The following is a 13,483-nucleotide window of genomic DNA, read 5'->3' as shown; positions in this document are numbered from 1 at the left end:
ACAGCATGTGAAACTGGTTGTCAGTGTTACTTCCTAAGTGAACAGTTTGATTTCAAAGGAGTGTGACTGACTTGGAGTAACATCGCATTGTTTAAGTGTTCCCTTTATTATTTTGAGCAGTTTATGTTATGGAATGGGGAATTGAGGACAATCCCAAGTATACCATTTTTACAAGGTCCTGCACCAATGAGGTAATACTACATTTCTTTAATTAGACGTGACCACCCATTAATTAAAAAGGGAGCAGTGTTCATTTCAGCTAGTCTTAACTTGTTGAACTCTATTAATGCTTTTTACTATACACTGTACCTATTCACTAAATGTCTCACCTTTGCACTTATAGCCAAGCCACTTGAGGGAGGAAACCGGTCCCACACACTGAATGCACTTGTCCAAAGATGATATTGTTGTGCACACCAGACGATGATTGTGACACTGTTAGCAAAATATTGCAACATTTATTTGTTTTGGACAGTTGGAAAGGTGTGTTTTCAATTCAGTTGCAGATATCAACTAATAAACTTCGTCCATGTAAATCACATCACACCCAGGTGACTGCCAAACACACACACACACAGCATCCATAAAGAATGATGATAGATTAAATTATTAGTTCATTAAGTGGTACACTGGATTATATTTACCCTTTCAGGCTCTGGATGTTTCAGGTCCAGATCATTGTTTGGAAAGCTGTTTGGCTGCGGCTTTAGGCAGCTCACAGTCTTCTGAATCTGGCTGGTCTCAGTCTTCGTGTGTAACAGATAGAAAATGAAGACAAAAGAACAGTAATCTGACAGTTACTAAAAATGCATCACTCAAGAGGATGAATAAACCATTTCACTATCGGCAAATAGCGTAAGGTACACATCGTGCATGAGAAACATTCATTAAAATCTGTCCTAGGTCAATGTTACCTCTTCAAAATCTTGCACTGAAGAAGAATGCATGGCTTCTGAGCCTTGCTGAGGCATTTCTTCATCAAGATCCTGCAACAAAGAAAAGATGGCACAAAGATTAGACCAAGTGCTCTTCTTGCAACTGTACTGGGCAGGCCTGTGCTTCTGTTTTTAATTTGCATGTGTGTGTGTGTGTTTGGGGGGGGGCTTTCCACTCAAAAAATACTGGCTACAATAATTAACAACTGATTCCTTTGCAATCATCCATCCTCTTCCACTTATCCTTATCAGGATTGTGGGGTAGCAGGTTTGGGGCCTATACCAGCTACCATAGGGCAGTACAACCTGGACAGATCACCAGTCTAACATGGAAGGACAAGCATTTGCATTCACACCAAAGGGCAGTTTTGAATCACCAGTTAACCTAACCCCATAAGCTACATCTTTGGACTGTGGGAAGAAGCCAGAGTACACAGCCAGAGAGAACCCATGCACTACAGCAGTAAAAAGTGCCTAAAACAAGTTAAGAAGTTGTATAGTACTATCTATCTTAATGTTCAAGCCTGAGTTTCAAAAAATTTCAACATAGAAACAAAGCACATGCAGTCAGTTCTGCATGCTGTAGGTCAAACTGTCAAGAAATACGAGAAGACCCCTCCTAAAACCAGAGTGATGTCACCATGAAGCAAACTTTGACGGAGTCCCCCAATAACAGTGTGGTCCTCCTAAGTCACATTTGGGTGGTTAACACACACACACACACACTCAGATGTTATACAGACTTGCACTTTGAAACAATGAAAAGGACCTACAAGCCACGCTCCATGTAAATCACATCACACCCAGGTGACTGCCAAACACACACACACAGCATCCATAAAGAATGATGACAGATTAAATTATTAGTTCATTAAGTGGTACACTGGATTATATTTACCCTTTCAGGCTCTGGATGTTTCAGGTCCAGATCATTGTTTGGAAAGCTGTTTGGTTGCGGCTTTAGGCAGCTCACAGTCTTCTGAATCTGGCTGGTCTCAGTCTTCGTGTGTAACAGATAGAAAATGAAAATACAGTGCATTTTTGAAGAGGCTTTTGAAACATTAAATAAACTGTATGAGAAAGATAAGTTTCAAGCTAATGTCTTTAAAATATTCACTGTCATGTATAGAGAATTTAAGGCCCTATGATTAAGAGACAAATAGTCAGTGTGATTTCTTTATTTTTTAAGCCATTGCTAAAGGAGTAAAACAATCACCTGTAGCAGCAACGAACTGTCACTAGGGCCCATTTATCTTCGAGGGCCAAAATTTAAAATGAATCTAACTAAAGAGGCTACACAGCAAAATCTCCAGTGTTAAATTAACACTAGAGAGTGTCTATATGGGTCCACACAACACTGTTGAGTGTTAAATTAACACTTTTGACAGTGTTAAATGTTTAAAAGTAACCTAGTCAGCAGTGCTGATTTTCTAACACTGGAATATTTCTAACATTTTGAGTTATTTTCCAGTGTTAGAAAATCAGCACTGCTCAGTGTTAGCCATTGTTAATCTTCAAAACTGACTAGGTTACTTTTAAACATATAACACTGTCAAAAGTGTTAATTTAACACTCAACAGTGTTGTATTTAACACTCAGAGGTGTGGACCCTTATAGACACTCTCCAGTGTTAATTTAACACTGGAGATTTTGCTGTGTAGAATCACATTAAACATCAATCACTGTTAAAATTTAGAAACCGAAAGCCATTTTTTTATTTCTGCATACCTGCTGATATTTTTTTAGTGCTTTTAGAGGGCTTTGATGTGGCAGCCATCACAATTGCCTGTTTTCCATTAGTACCTACCCCTGTTTTTCCAGTAGGTTATAGTACCATGTAGTTTTTCAGTAACTACTGCACCAAGGTTCCAAGTGATCCAAAGTGATCAGAAAATTTGACATAGACAGACTGAATGCCACCAGGTGGCTGGTCAATGGTGTCACTCGATAAGTTATGAGTGCGCCTCCTTCGTGAAAATCCAAGCCATCATTTTTGAAACTCTGAAATGTTTGAAATAGCGACCAAAATTAACAGCGTGATCCCTGAATTGAACACTAAAGTATAGACTGAGCAGCAGGCATTTTGTCACCTTGACGTCCATGCTTGCTGTGGCATTTATATCACTGGATGCTCGGCTGCATTGCTATAGGGACCCCAGGCACAGTAGGTGATACTCAATTTCAGTGAAAAACTAGATGCCCTAAGTCACATTAAGCCAATTTGAGTAGGTACAAATGTAAAAATGGCTTACGGTATGCAATTTATCAGTTCCAAAAAGTACAATTGTAGAAATACCTTGCATCTCCAGAGCCAATCCGAGTCACCATAATTATAGTCTATTTCTTCGCCTGGACTTATGTCTCTGCTTGCAAATAAGCATAGATGGGGCTTTCCATTGATATTTAATATTTTCATCTTAGCACTTGGACTGATGTGGTTGTCGTTGACAAGTCTGCCTAATGACCCATCTTCTTGAGATACATCCACACTGTGGGGTTAGGCAAAAAAGTATTAGCTTAACTAGTTTTTGTTAGGAAGCTTTTTTTTCATAAATCAAAAGCAATGTGTAATTTAATCTTAATCAAACTACACTGATATAATATGCACCACCAGAGTTTTCCATCTAACTTGAATTCAAACATGAACACCTTCAGGCTGTCATGATAAACTCTGTGTCTCCGCTCACATTCTTCTTTTGTTATGAGTTTACCTCTGTATTCCAAAAGGAAGTCTCCTTTTTGGAATGGAACAGTCGTGAAAATGCCCCGACCTGAATTGCATAGGCATACCAAGTGAGTGACAAAAGACAAAGTGACAAACTCCAAATCTAATCCAAACTAAAGACCAACTTACCTTTGAAGGCATTTATGTAGTGGATATCAAGTCCCAGTTTGTCCCTTCCAGCAGAAACATGACAGACTGCATCCTCCCGTGGAGGAATGCGTCTCCTTCGCATGTTCTCCTGTACGTTTTGATTGGCTGTATTACCAAAGCATATACAGTATTACGATTATCGTCATCATTGTCATCATCATCAGTAGCAGCAGAACTAGCAGTAGTGTAGTTTACAGCATAAACACAGCTGACTTATTCATAGTCCTAATTTATGCCTTCTTTTAAAATGTTAAAGGCCTAGTACTCAAAATGACGACATGTGACATTTCTGTAATGGCGACTGCAGAGAGTGATACAAGTACTGAGAAAGCTTAGGCATCAAAACTGTAAGAAGTTTTTTCTTCAGGCATATAAATAAATACACGACTAAATACACTTATACCCCTTGCTTTTATTTTAGGGCTGTCAGCAGAATGGACAGACATTGGACAAATTGCCTAAAATTAGCTAACAGCAACATCAGGGATTTTGACTCAGACTGCGCTGGTTTAATTGTTAATCGCGTTAGTCGCGATGTCGGCATTAACACGTTTAAGCCACAATAATGCTTTAACACCGAGTAAATCCTAACACGGGTTAGCCCGCTTTATCGCGTTGACGTGGTGTTACGTCCCCACTTAAAAGTCTAGGCGATGAGGGTGGGGGACAGTAACAGTTAGATCCAGGTGGAATGAAAAGAACGCCAGGCAGAGGTATTTAACATAAAATAGATCTTTATTGTAGGCAAACACCTCAATAATCATACAAATGGCAACAACAAAAGGAGACAGCACCGCTGCTTTAATGAGAAATCAGGGAGGTCAACCCAAAGTGGTAATGACCACTTCAACAAAGAAAGCAACAATAAGGCTTCAACAGAAAGAGACAGCAACGCTGCTAGCAAACAATATCCAGGCAGGCCACACAAACTAATGAAGGCCGCCGTCACTCATGGGCAATCACTGCTCAGTTAAACACTACTCACAAAGAGCCACACACCAGAAGGCTGGTCACACGCAGCAGGCTGTTCCACACCTAGGCTAGTAGCACACTCTGACCAGCCCAGAGGAAATCCACCAGAAACCTCTCCCTCCTCCTCCACACTGCTCTACTCCAGCTTATATCACCCCTGAGGGTAATTGGTTGTAACGAGAGCAGATGAGCAGCAGGTGTGACCTAAAGGAGAAGGCAGGGGCAGAGAGAGACAAGGGGAGGGGCCAGAACGAAGGAGGAGGAGGAGAGGGAGAAGACAACACCACGCCCACACACTCCCACAGCCTAAAAACACACACACACACACACACGCACACACACACACACACACACACAGTATTCTTTGTTCACATGTATACCTATGTAAGATGTTATATGTTAATGACCCTATGCATATTCATGTAACCACAATAAAAGGAGTGCTATGGGGGACCTGGCTGAGAGTCTGACGGAGGTCAAGTGGTGGAACGACACTTGGCTCCAGGCAGGACTCCCTCATGCATGAGTAACATGAAGAACTTTGCCTACTCGTGTCTTGCTTTGCTGTGTAATTATATTGTCCTCAACGTTCCAGCGGATGGGTTCAAGCTATAAACCTATCAGTGAGGAAAATATCACCGTTTCACCAAATAATCAGTCACGTCTAAAACTCTCATACTCCCAACCTGTTATATGACTGTGTTGTATTTTATTGTATGCTATGTTTTTATTTTATATCTATTATGTTTACAAACATCAAGAAGTCACAAGCAAAGGAAGACCACACCATAGCACATGTTTACATAAGATAAGATAAGATAACCTTTATTAGTCCCACACGTGGGAAATTTGTTTTGTCGCAGCAGGAAGTGGACAGTGCAAAAGTTATGAAGCAAAAATTAGAATACAATAAGAATAAATACAGTACACAACTGTACAGAATAGAATAAAATACTATATACAGTAGAATAAAATAGAATAAAATATAAAATAAGATAAAAATAGAATACAAATGCTGTATACAACTGAGTAAAAATACAACGATGCCAGAAAGGATTATTGCACATTAGTGTTATTGCACATTAGTGGATGTGTGTGTTTGATCAGTTAAAGTCTTTGTTGTGGAGTCTGACAGCAGTGGGGAAGAAAGACCTGCGAAAGCTCTCCGTCCCACACCGTGGGTGCCGCAGTCTCCCACTGAAGGAGCTGCTCAGTGCTGTCACAGTCTCCTGCATGGGGTGGGAGATGTTGTCCAACAGGGATGACAGCTTAGCCACTCACTCACCACTGTCACTCACCACCTCCACTGGGTCTAGGGGGCATCCTAGAACAGAGCTGGCCCTTCAGATCAGCCTGTTCAGTCTCTTCCTGTCCCCAGCAGAGATGCTGCCTCCCCAGCAGACCACACCATAAAAGATAGCAGAGGCCACCACAGAGTCATAGAAGGTCTTCAGGAGTGGGCCCTCCACTCCAAATGACCTGAGTCTCCACAGCAGGTACAGCCTGCTCTGCCCTTTCCTGTAGAGGGCGTCTGAGTTATGAGTCCAGTCCAGTCTGTTGTTCAGATGAACACCAAGGTACTTGTAGCTGTCCACAGCCTCAATGTCCATACCTTGGATGTTCAGTGGTTGCCGTGGAGAATGCTTGTGCCTGCGGAAGTCTACCACCATAAGGATATTCATCAAAATTATTTATTCATCAAATTTCAAAACTTTTTTAATCACACAAAAAATACATGTGCAAAGCACCACAACAGCAGCCCGATATCAGACAGAACTGTCACATGATATTAAACATAATGAAGTGCTTCATTATAGTTTTCCATTCAAGCTGCGCTTCATATTTTGACCAGCAGATGTCACCAAAGAAGACTGTGTTGAAAAATAATGACAGTTTGTTCCACGACTGCATTTCACTGGGGGAGGGTTTTGATTATTGATTAAAATCGATTCTAGGTTGGATAACGTGATATTGATCCATTAAAATCCTGAAACGATTTTTCAATATGAATAAATTTTGCCTGAAACGCCAGAATCTCAGGTTAAACTTCAGAAAATTTCAACAACCACCAAACAGCTAAAACAGTAAATGAGAGCAGTTACACGGATTCTGCACAAAGACGTAAACAAAGATGCCGGGGCTGAAAGCCGGCAGCTCACTGATTCTGATGCGTCGGCGGGTCCGCCTCTTATGTTTACATCTTTTTTGGCGCTAGATTCTGAAGGTGCAGGTTTTGTCACTCTCCAAACATAATTGACTGAACCAGCAGCAAAAGAAGACTGTTGTTTACAGCGCTTTCAGGCGCTGTTTCTTTTTTGTTTTTGTTTTTTTTGTTTGTTTGTTTCTTTTTTCCCCTTCCAGCAACAAAACCTCATTTCTGCTGTTCAATACAGAATAAATGTAAACTTTAAAATTATGCAAAACGTTTAGCTGTGTCTCTAATAAACCCTCTGTAACTTTGCTCTGCTTCACTTCAGCAGCATCAGGTAATGTTCATATGTTGATTCATGGTTTTCTTTCGTGTTTGATCCACTGCAGAATATTTTTATACTCAGACCAGGAAAATCTCCTTCATTTTTTTTCTGTTTTATCCTCAGTTACTTTGACACAAAGGCATCTGCTGTGATGCTTACACCTCTGATGAAGTCTCACAAGTGTCAGCTTTCGTTTTAGAAATATAAAATATGGATATGTACTCATTGTAATGTTCTAACTCTTATTTTGAAATCACCGGAAGTAGATAGGTACGCCAGCTGGTGTTCATGTGCTAGCTTAGCAGTTTACAGTGGTGTGGATGCGTTGTTCTATATTTACGGAATAAAAGAATCTATATGACGACTCCGAGACAATTCCTTCATAAGCAGTGAAGACACAACATGGTGTCAGAGTGAGTAACTCAGCGGACCCACTCGAAAAAATAAAAAATAAAAAAAAGGAAGAAAATGGAAGCCTACGGTGTACCAGCCCCGAGAATGGACTGGGACTCGTCCAACCTACCCGACGCCTGGCGCCGCTTCAAACAGCTAATGTTTTCTGGACCACTCAAAGACAAGTCAGAGGAACAAAAGTGCAGCTTTCTACTTTTGTGGCTTGGAGACAAAGGATGAGATATAAGTAATACGTGGAACCTAACAGAAGACGAAGCTAAGGCGCTACAAACGTATTACAACGGCTTCACAATGTACCTCACGCCGAAAGCTAACCCTATATTCGCCAGATACAAATTCCACGAAAAAACACAAGACAGCGGTGAGTCTTTTGAGCACTTCGTCACAGAGCTAAAACTCCTTGTTAAAGACTGTGATTATGAAAAAAGTGAAGAAATGGTCAGAGACAGAATAGTTTTTGGAACCAACTCTCCTCACGTCAGAGAGAAGCTACTTAGCCAAGGACGGACTCTTACGCTAGAGAAAGCCATAGACATAGCCCGCTCCTATGAGCTAGCACAGTCACAGCTAAAAGCTATGACTAACGACAACCATGAAGTGCATGCCATATGTCGCAAAGGCGCAAAACCACAAAACTTACCACGAACCAGCAAAGCAAGTGAAAGTTTCAGACACCAAAACAAAGCCTGCATGGCATGTGGGAGGAATCACGACAAACGAACTGATTGCCCAGCCAAAGGAAAGCAGTGTCTGAAATGCAATAAATTCAACCACTTTGCAAAAGTATGCAGATCTAAGAGCAACGTGGAAAGAAAAACAGGACACAGAGAGGTGCACACTGTACTAGAGGCTAACGATTCAGAGCCAGAGCTGTTCATAGACACCATAGCTGCAGAAGATAATGGAGACAGTCCGTTTGCAGACATACTACTGGGACCAAATAAGATAAAACTCACCTTCAAGTTGGACACTGGAGCACAAGCGAACATCATACCAGCCAACACTTTCCAAATGCTACAAACTCCACTCAGGGAGGACAAGGACAAACTGTTTGGCTATGGGGGCCACCCACTCAAAGTCAACGGACACTGAGCATAATAACAAAGACAGATTTCACAGCTGCACTGTTCCCAACTTCTACTGTGTGACTGACAGCCTGGAGTTTGAAATCATCTTCGTAACCATGTTTCATAACAGGTGCCATTTATGTCCTTATACACACACAATACGGTAATATTACATTGAAGCAGAGTACGTTTTACTGCGCGAGGCTCCTCGGTAGCCTTAATGCTCCAACAATCCATCAAGCGGTGCAGCTCCGTAGCTTACCAAAGTCGTACTAAAACATTTTTTGACAGATTGCTGAGTGCCATGTTCCACATAAAATCGGTTCGCGGTCATCAAGCACAACCAGAATTCATACAAAAGGTGCACTGTCAAATTTTAAGAGAATGAAAGGATTTTAGGCTGTGCAGCCGCTCTGGGCTGCATGGCGTTAGCGTGGTTAGCTCGTTAATACGTTGACTCTGTACAGGGCGATGCACAGTAACTCGTTAACGGAGATTTGCCGTGTCCATCTTGTCGCTGCCTGCAGGTGAAGCGATGGTGGAGGAGGGGGAGTTGTGTTCAGTTAAGGAGAGAGGCGAGGTTGAGTAACGTTGCGTAGAGACAAAAGTGGACGAAAGAGAGGCAAACTTGTGGCTCCACAACTATAATTATAATGTAACATAGACTATATCGATATAAAGGATATTGTCACATCTTATATCTTGTATAAAAATATATCGATATTTTTAAAAAACTCGATATATCGCCCAGCCCTAACTGAGACTCAGGTAGGCTGTGGTCTGTAAATGATGTCAGTTGGTACTAAGGGACCCACATTGTGCCAACCAAATATCTCCACGCTATTACACCAGCAGCAGGATGGATCCATGCTTTATGTTGTTTAAGACAAATTCTGCCCCTAAAATCTGAATGTTGCAGAGATTGAGACCCATCAGACCAGGCAACATTTTTCAATCTTTTCTTGGCCACTTTTGTTGATCTTGAATGTAAAAGAACCCACCCATCATGTTAATCACACTCTAGAACTTGTTTTAACATATGGCATAGAAACTGAACATTTAACAGTGTTTCCTGTAAACCCACTCTTGTCTTTTGCTAATACAGTGTCTTGCAAACGTAATCGGCCCCCTTGAACTTTCCCACATTTTGTCACATTACAGCCACAAACATGAATCAGTTTTATTGGAATTCCACGTGAAAGACCAACACAAAGTGGTGCACACGTGAGAAGTGGAACGAAAATCATACATGATTCCAAACATTTTTTACAAATAAATAACTGCAAAGTGGGGTGTGCATAATTATTTAGCCCCCTTTGGTCTGAGTGCAGTCAGTTGCCCATAGACGTTGCCTGATGAGTGCGAATGACTAAACAGAGTGCACCTGTGTGTAATCATAGAGGTCCACTACCTCTATGATCCAATAAATCTGGGGTCTGAACAGTTTAAATGAACCAACAGAAATATTTTCTTTCATTTTTATACAACATTTATTTAGCAATATATATTTTTGTCTGGAAACTCCTGATCAATTATTCATTTACCCATTAAATCATCTGCTGAACAGACAATCCACTTCAAGTACTAACTATAAGCAGAATACAATTTAACAATAACATTACTTTTTACCACATCTGTTGCACATGCAACATTAAAGTGTCTTGATGCATGGTCAGTCATCCACGTAAGTAAATCCCAAAATGTTGATTCTATTCATCTGGAGGTAACATTTCGTCACTCATCCAAGTGACTTCTGAAGAAGTACGTGAAAATAGAAGAACCATCTCTGAATCGAGGAGGGGGCCTAAGGGTACATCATTCACCATCTTACAATGCTGGGATTGCAGCCATTCCCCAACTCTCTGTGAATGGTACAGAATCAACTATTTTGGGAGAACATTTAGGTACAAGCAATTTACCACAAAAAGACTAAATATCCAGGAAAATTGAGAAGAATTTTGAGCTGTGCGGTAAACATGTTTGACAAACCTAACACATACATCTATCCATTCCATCCATCCATTCGCTTCCGCTTATCCTTTTCAGGGTCGCGGGGGGTGCTGTCATAGGGCGAGAGGCGGGGTACACCCTGGACAGGTCACCAGTCTGTCGCAGGGCCAACACACAGGAACAGACAACCATTCGCACTCACATTCATTCGCACATTCACACCTAGTGACAATTTGGATTATCCAATTAACCTATCCCCACAAGCTGCATGTCTTTGGACGGTGGGAGGAAGCCGGAGTGCCCGGAGGGAACCCACGCAAACACGGGGAGAACATGCAAACTCCACACAGAAAGACCCCGGCCTGATATTGGAATTGAATTCAGGACCTTCTTGCTGTGTGTAACACCCCTTTCAACACTTGGGATACAGATTTAAATGGTTACCTGTGTGTTGGGCCAATACTGTAGCTGAGGTTCGACTACTGGAGCAGAGTGGATGACAAATGAAACGCTCTGAGAACTTGGCTTGATCAATTTGTATTCACAATTAAAGAATCTCACATACAATGAAAACAATAACAGTACATGAAAGGAAAAATTGGGCCCAAGTCATGGAAAATAATAAACAAAACACACACAACCCCGGGGAATTTGACTCAGTCTCTCTCTCGTGTCCGCCGACACCCTTAAGTGTGAGTCCAGCAATGAGGATTCTCCTTGCAGGATGTGCAAAGGAGGAATGAGGTGCAAATCTGTCCTACCACTTAAGTAGAGTTTGTACAGTTCACGGTTCGTCCAAAGAATTTAGTTCTCTTCTTAAAACAATCATCTCAAGGATCCTGGAAGGGTGGCTCGCCATCTTTGGACTGGATCATCACCGAACTGTACTCCCAAGTAAAAAAACCTGACCAAAGTAACCAATAAAATGGGCTCTCCTGGAGCTTCAAAATGGCGATGGTGAAGCGTTGTAGCACAACCAGAAGAATCCGAGCAGTAACAAACTCCTTTCTGGTTAACAACAATTTCCAGATAGTTTATTTCCATAATCTGACTGAATAAAAACAACCACGCTTTCCACTTGGAAAAAACGGACTTTTCTTCCTCTCCCTCTCTCCTGATATCCGTAGCTGCTACGCAGTGAACGGCAGGAGGCGGTACTTCCCCCTGTATACTTCAAGGACCATCAGGACATTATAGACATCTCCTATTTTATTAATTCTCAACAAAATAATTTAACTTAATAAAACTTAACAATGAACTCAAAATACTAACATCACTCATAACACACTAAAACCCTTAGTAACTCTCCAGGGTTACATGTGCGGCAACAGTGCTAACCACCATGCCACCGTGCTGCCTCAAACTTAACACAATGTAACTTAAATCATACTGCAAGACAGAGCTGGCTCTCATTTCAGTGGGAGACAGTTTCATGGACATTTGCAGCTAGAATTTTAAACTTTGGGTGAAATGGGGTCAGTGCAACTCTTACGCATGCATGCAAATGTTCATTGGTCAGCTGTGAGCAATTCATCTTTCATCTTTAAATTGCAGATTTTCGCTTCAGGAAGCACACAGCCCCACTCCACTGACAACTTGCTGTTGGCCAACACCCTCAAACAGCCTTGACACCTCCACCTTCCCCAACAATAGAGACACTTTGGTCCATCATTCCCCCACCAACCCACTCCCACCAGTTAGTGATGCAGCAGCAATTAGACAGGCTACAACAATTAAGGGCATAAAATGCAAGAATGTAAAACATAAAATCAGTCTCTATGCGGATGATTCTTGCTTTTCCTCCAAAACTCACAAACCAACCTTTCTGAGGTAATTACTCTAATAAACTGGTTTTCAAGAGTTTCAAATTATTCAATTAACTGGTAAAAATCTACAGTTCTTCCAATTAACTGCTCCTTCCATAATTCTTCTTCCCCCGGCCTACTACAATCTGGAAATATTAAATATTGAGGTATTAATGTCTCTGCCTAATTTTCAACAATATTTCTCAGCCAACAGGCTTCAGTTCATCTCAGGATGGTTAAAACGTACCTTCTTAGATGAGCCCTGGCTAGATGTTGAACAGGCACTATGCAATAATCTAGAGATTTCAGACCTACCATTTATCAGCTCAAACATCATCCCTGGAGTTATCCCTGGAGGGCTTAACCCAGGGGTTGTGGTCATAACCTGGTTAGTGGCTCTGGTTCGTCTTAGAGGGAGTTCTCCTTGTGGCTGCGTGCAGCAGGGCTGGGGGAGGGTCTGTGCTAGCGGACCTAGGTTACTGGCCTGGTAGCCTGGCTGCCCCTGAGTGGATCCGGGGCAGGCGTGGGGGCTTGGGGTTTGGGGGTGCTTCGCCTCCATGCTAGGGCTCTGGCTGGGCCTTGGGGGCTTCGGTCCTTGTTGGTGTGTTGCCGAGGTTGTGGGCGGGTGGGTGCACGGGGCTCAGCCCTGGCACAGGGGGCCACTGGTGCATCGGCCTAACTAAAGGGCTCTTCAACTGGCAGGGAGGTTCTTCCATCCTTGCAGGAGTCCACTCTGCAGGTGGGGGAGAGACATAGGAGAGGTGGAGAATAAACTTAACCCGGGTGTCTATTATCTTGTGTAGTCTGGGAGATGATTGAATGTCGGGGTGGGTACAGTTTCCTCTGCGGTGGGGTCGGGTGGGCTGCCCCGGGTCCTGAGGGGCTGGGCGGTGCTGCTGCCGTAGGCCCCAACCTGGGCTCCCTTGCCTTGGTGGGTGCAGGAGGACGGGGGTGCCTACTGGGGTCAGCGGGGGAGCTGGCCCTAGGGAGG

General features: G+C 42.4%; 1 protein-coding gene across 1 annotated transcript; it reads right to left on the bottom strand.

Annotated features, from left to right (window-relative positions):
- Positions 1–1,806: 1,806 nt before the first annotated feature.
- LOC146566613 (uncharacterized) lies at positions 1,807–13,051 on the bottom strand. The gene is made up of 5 exons (XM_085287848.1): positions 12,808–13,051; positions 3,790–3,915; positions 3,544–3,706; positions 3,232–3,424; positions 1,807–1,935 (listed from the first exon to the last, which is right to left on the bottom strand). Exons 1-5 carry the CDS (start codon positions 13,049–13,051, stop codon positions 1,807–1,809), a joined length of 855 nt encoding a protein of 284 aa, XP_085143974.1.
- Positions 13,052–13,483: the final 432 nt, after the last annotated feature.

The sequence above is a fragment of the Mchenga conophoros genome, linkage group LG9 (assembly GCF_057382185.1).
Source record: "Mchenga conophoros isolate Kocher_MC1m ecotype Shallow Benthic linkage group LG9, M_conophoros_male_GT1.1, whole genome shotgun sequence".
Lineage (NCBI taxonomy): Eukaryota > Metazoa > Chordata > Actinopteri > Cichliformes > Cichlidae > Mchenga > Mchenga conophoros.
Note: the sequence above shows the minus strand (reverse complement) of the source record. Positions and strands in the feature narration are given on the sequence as shown.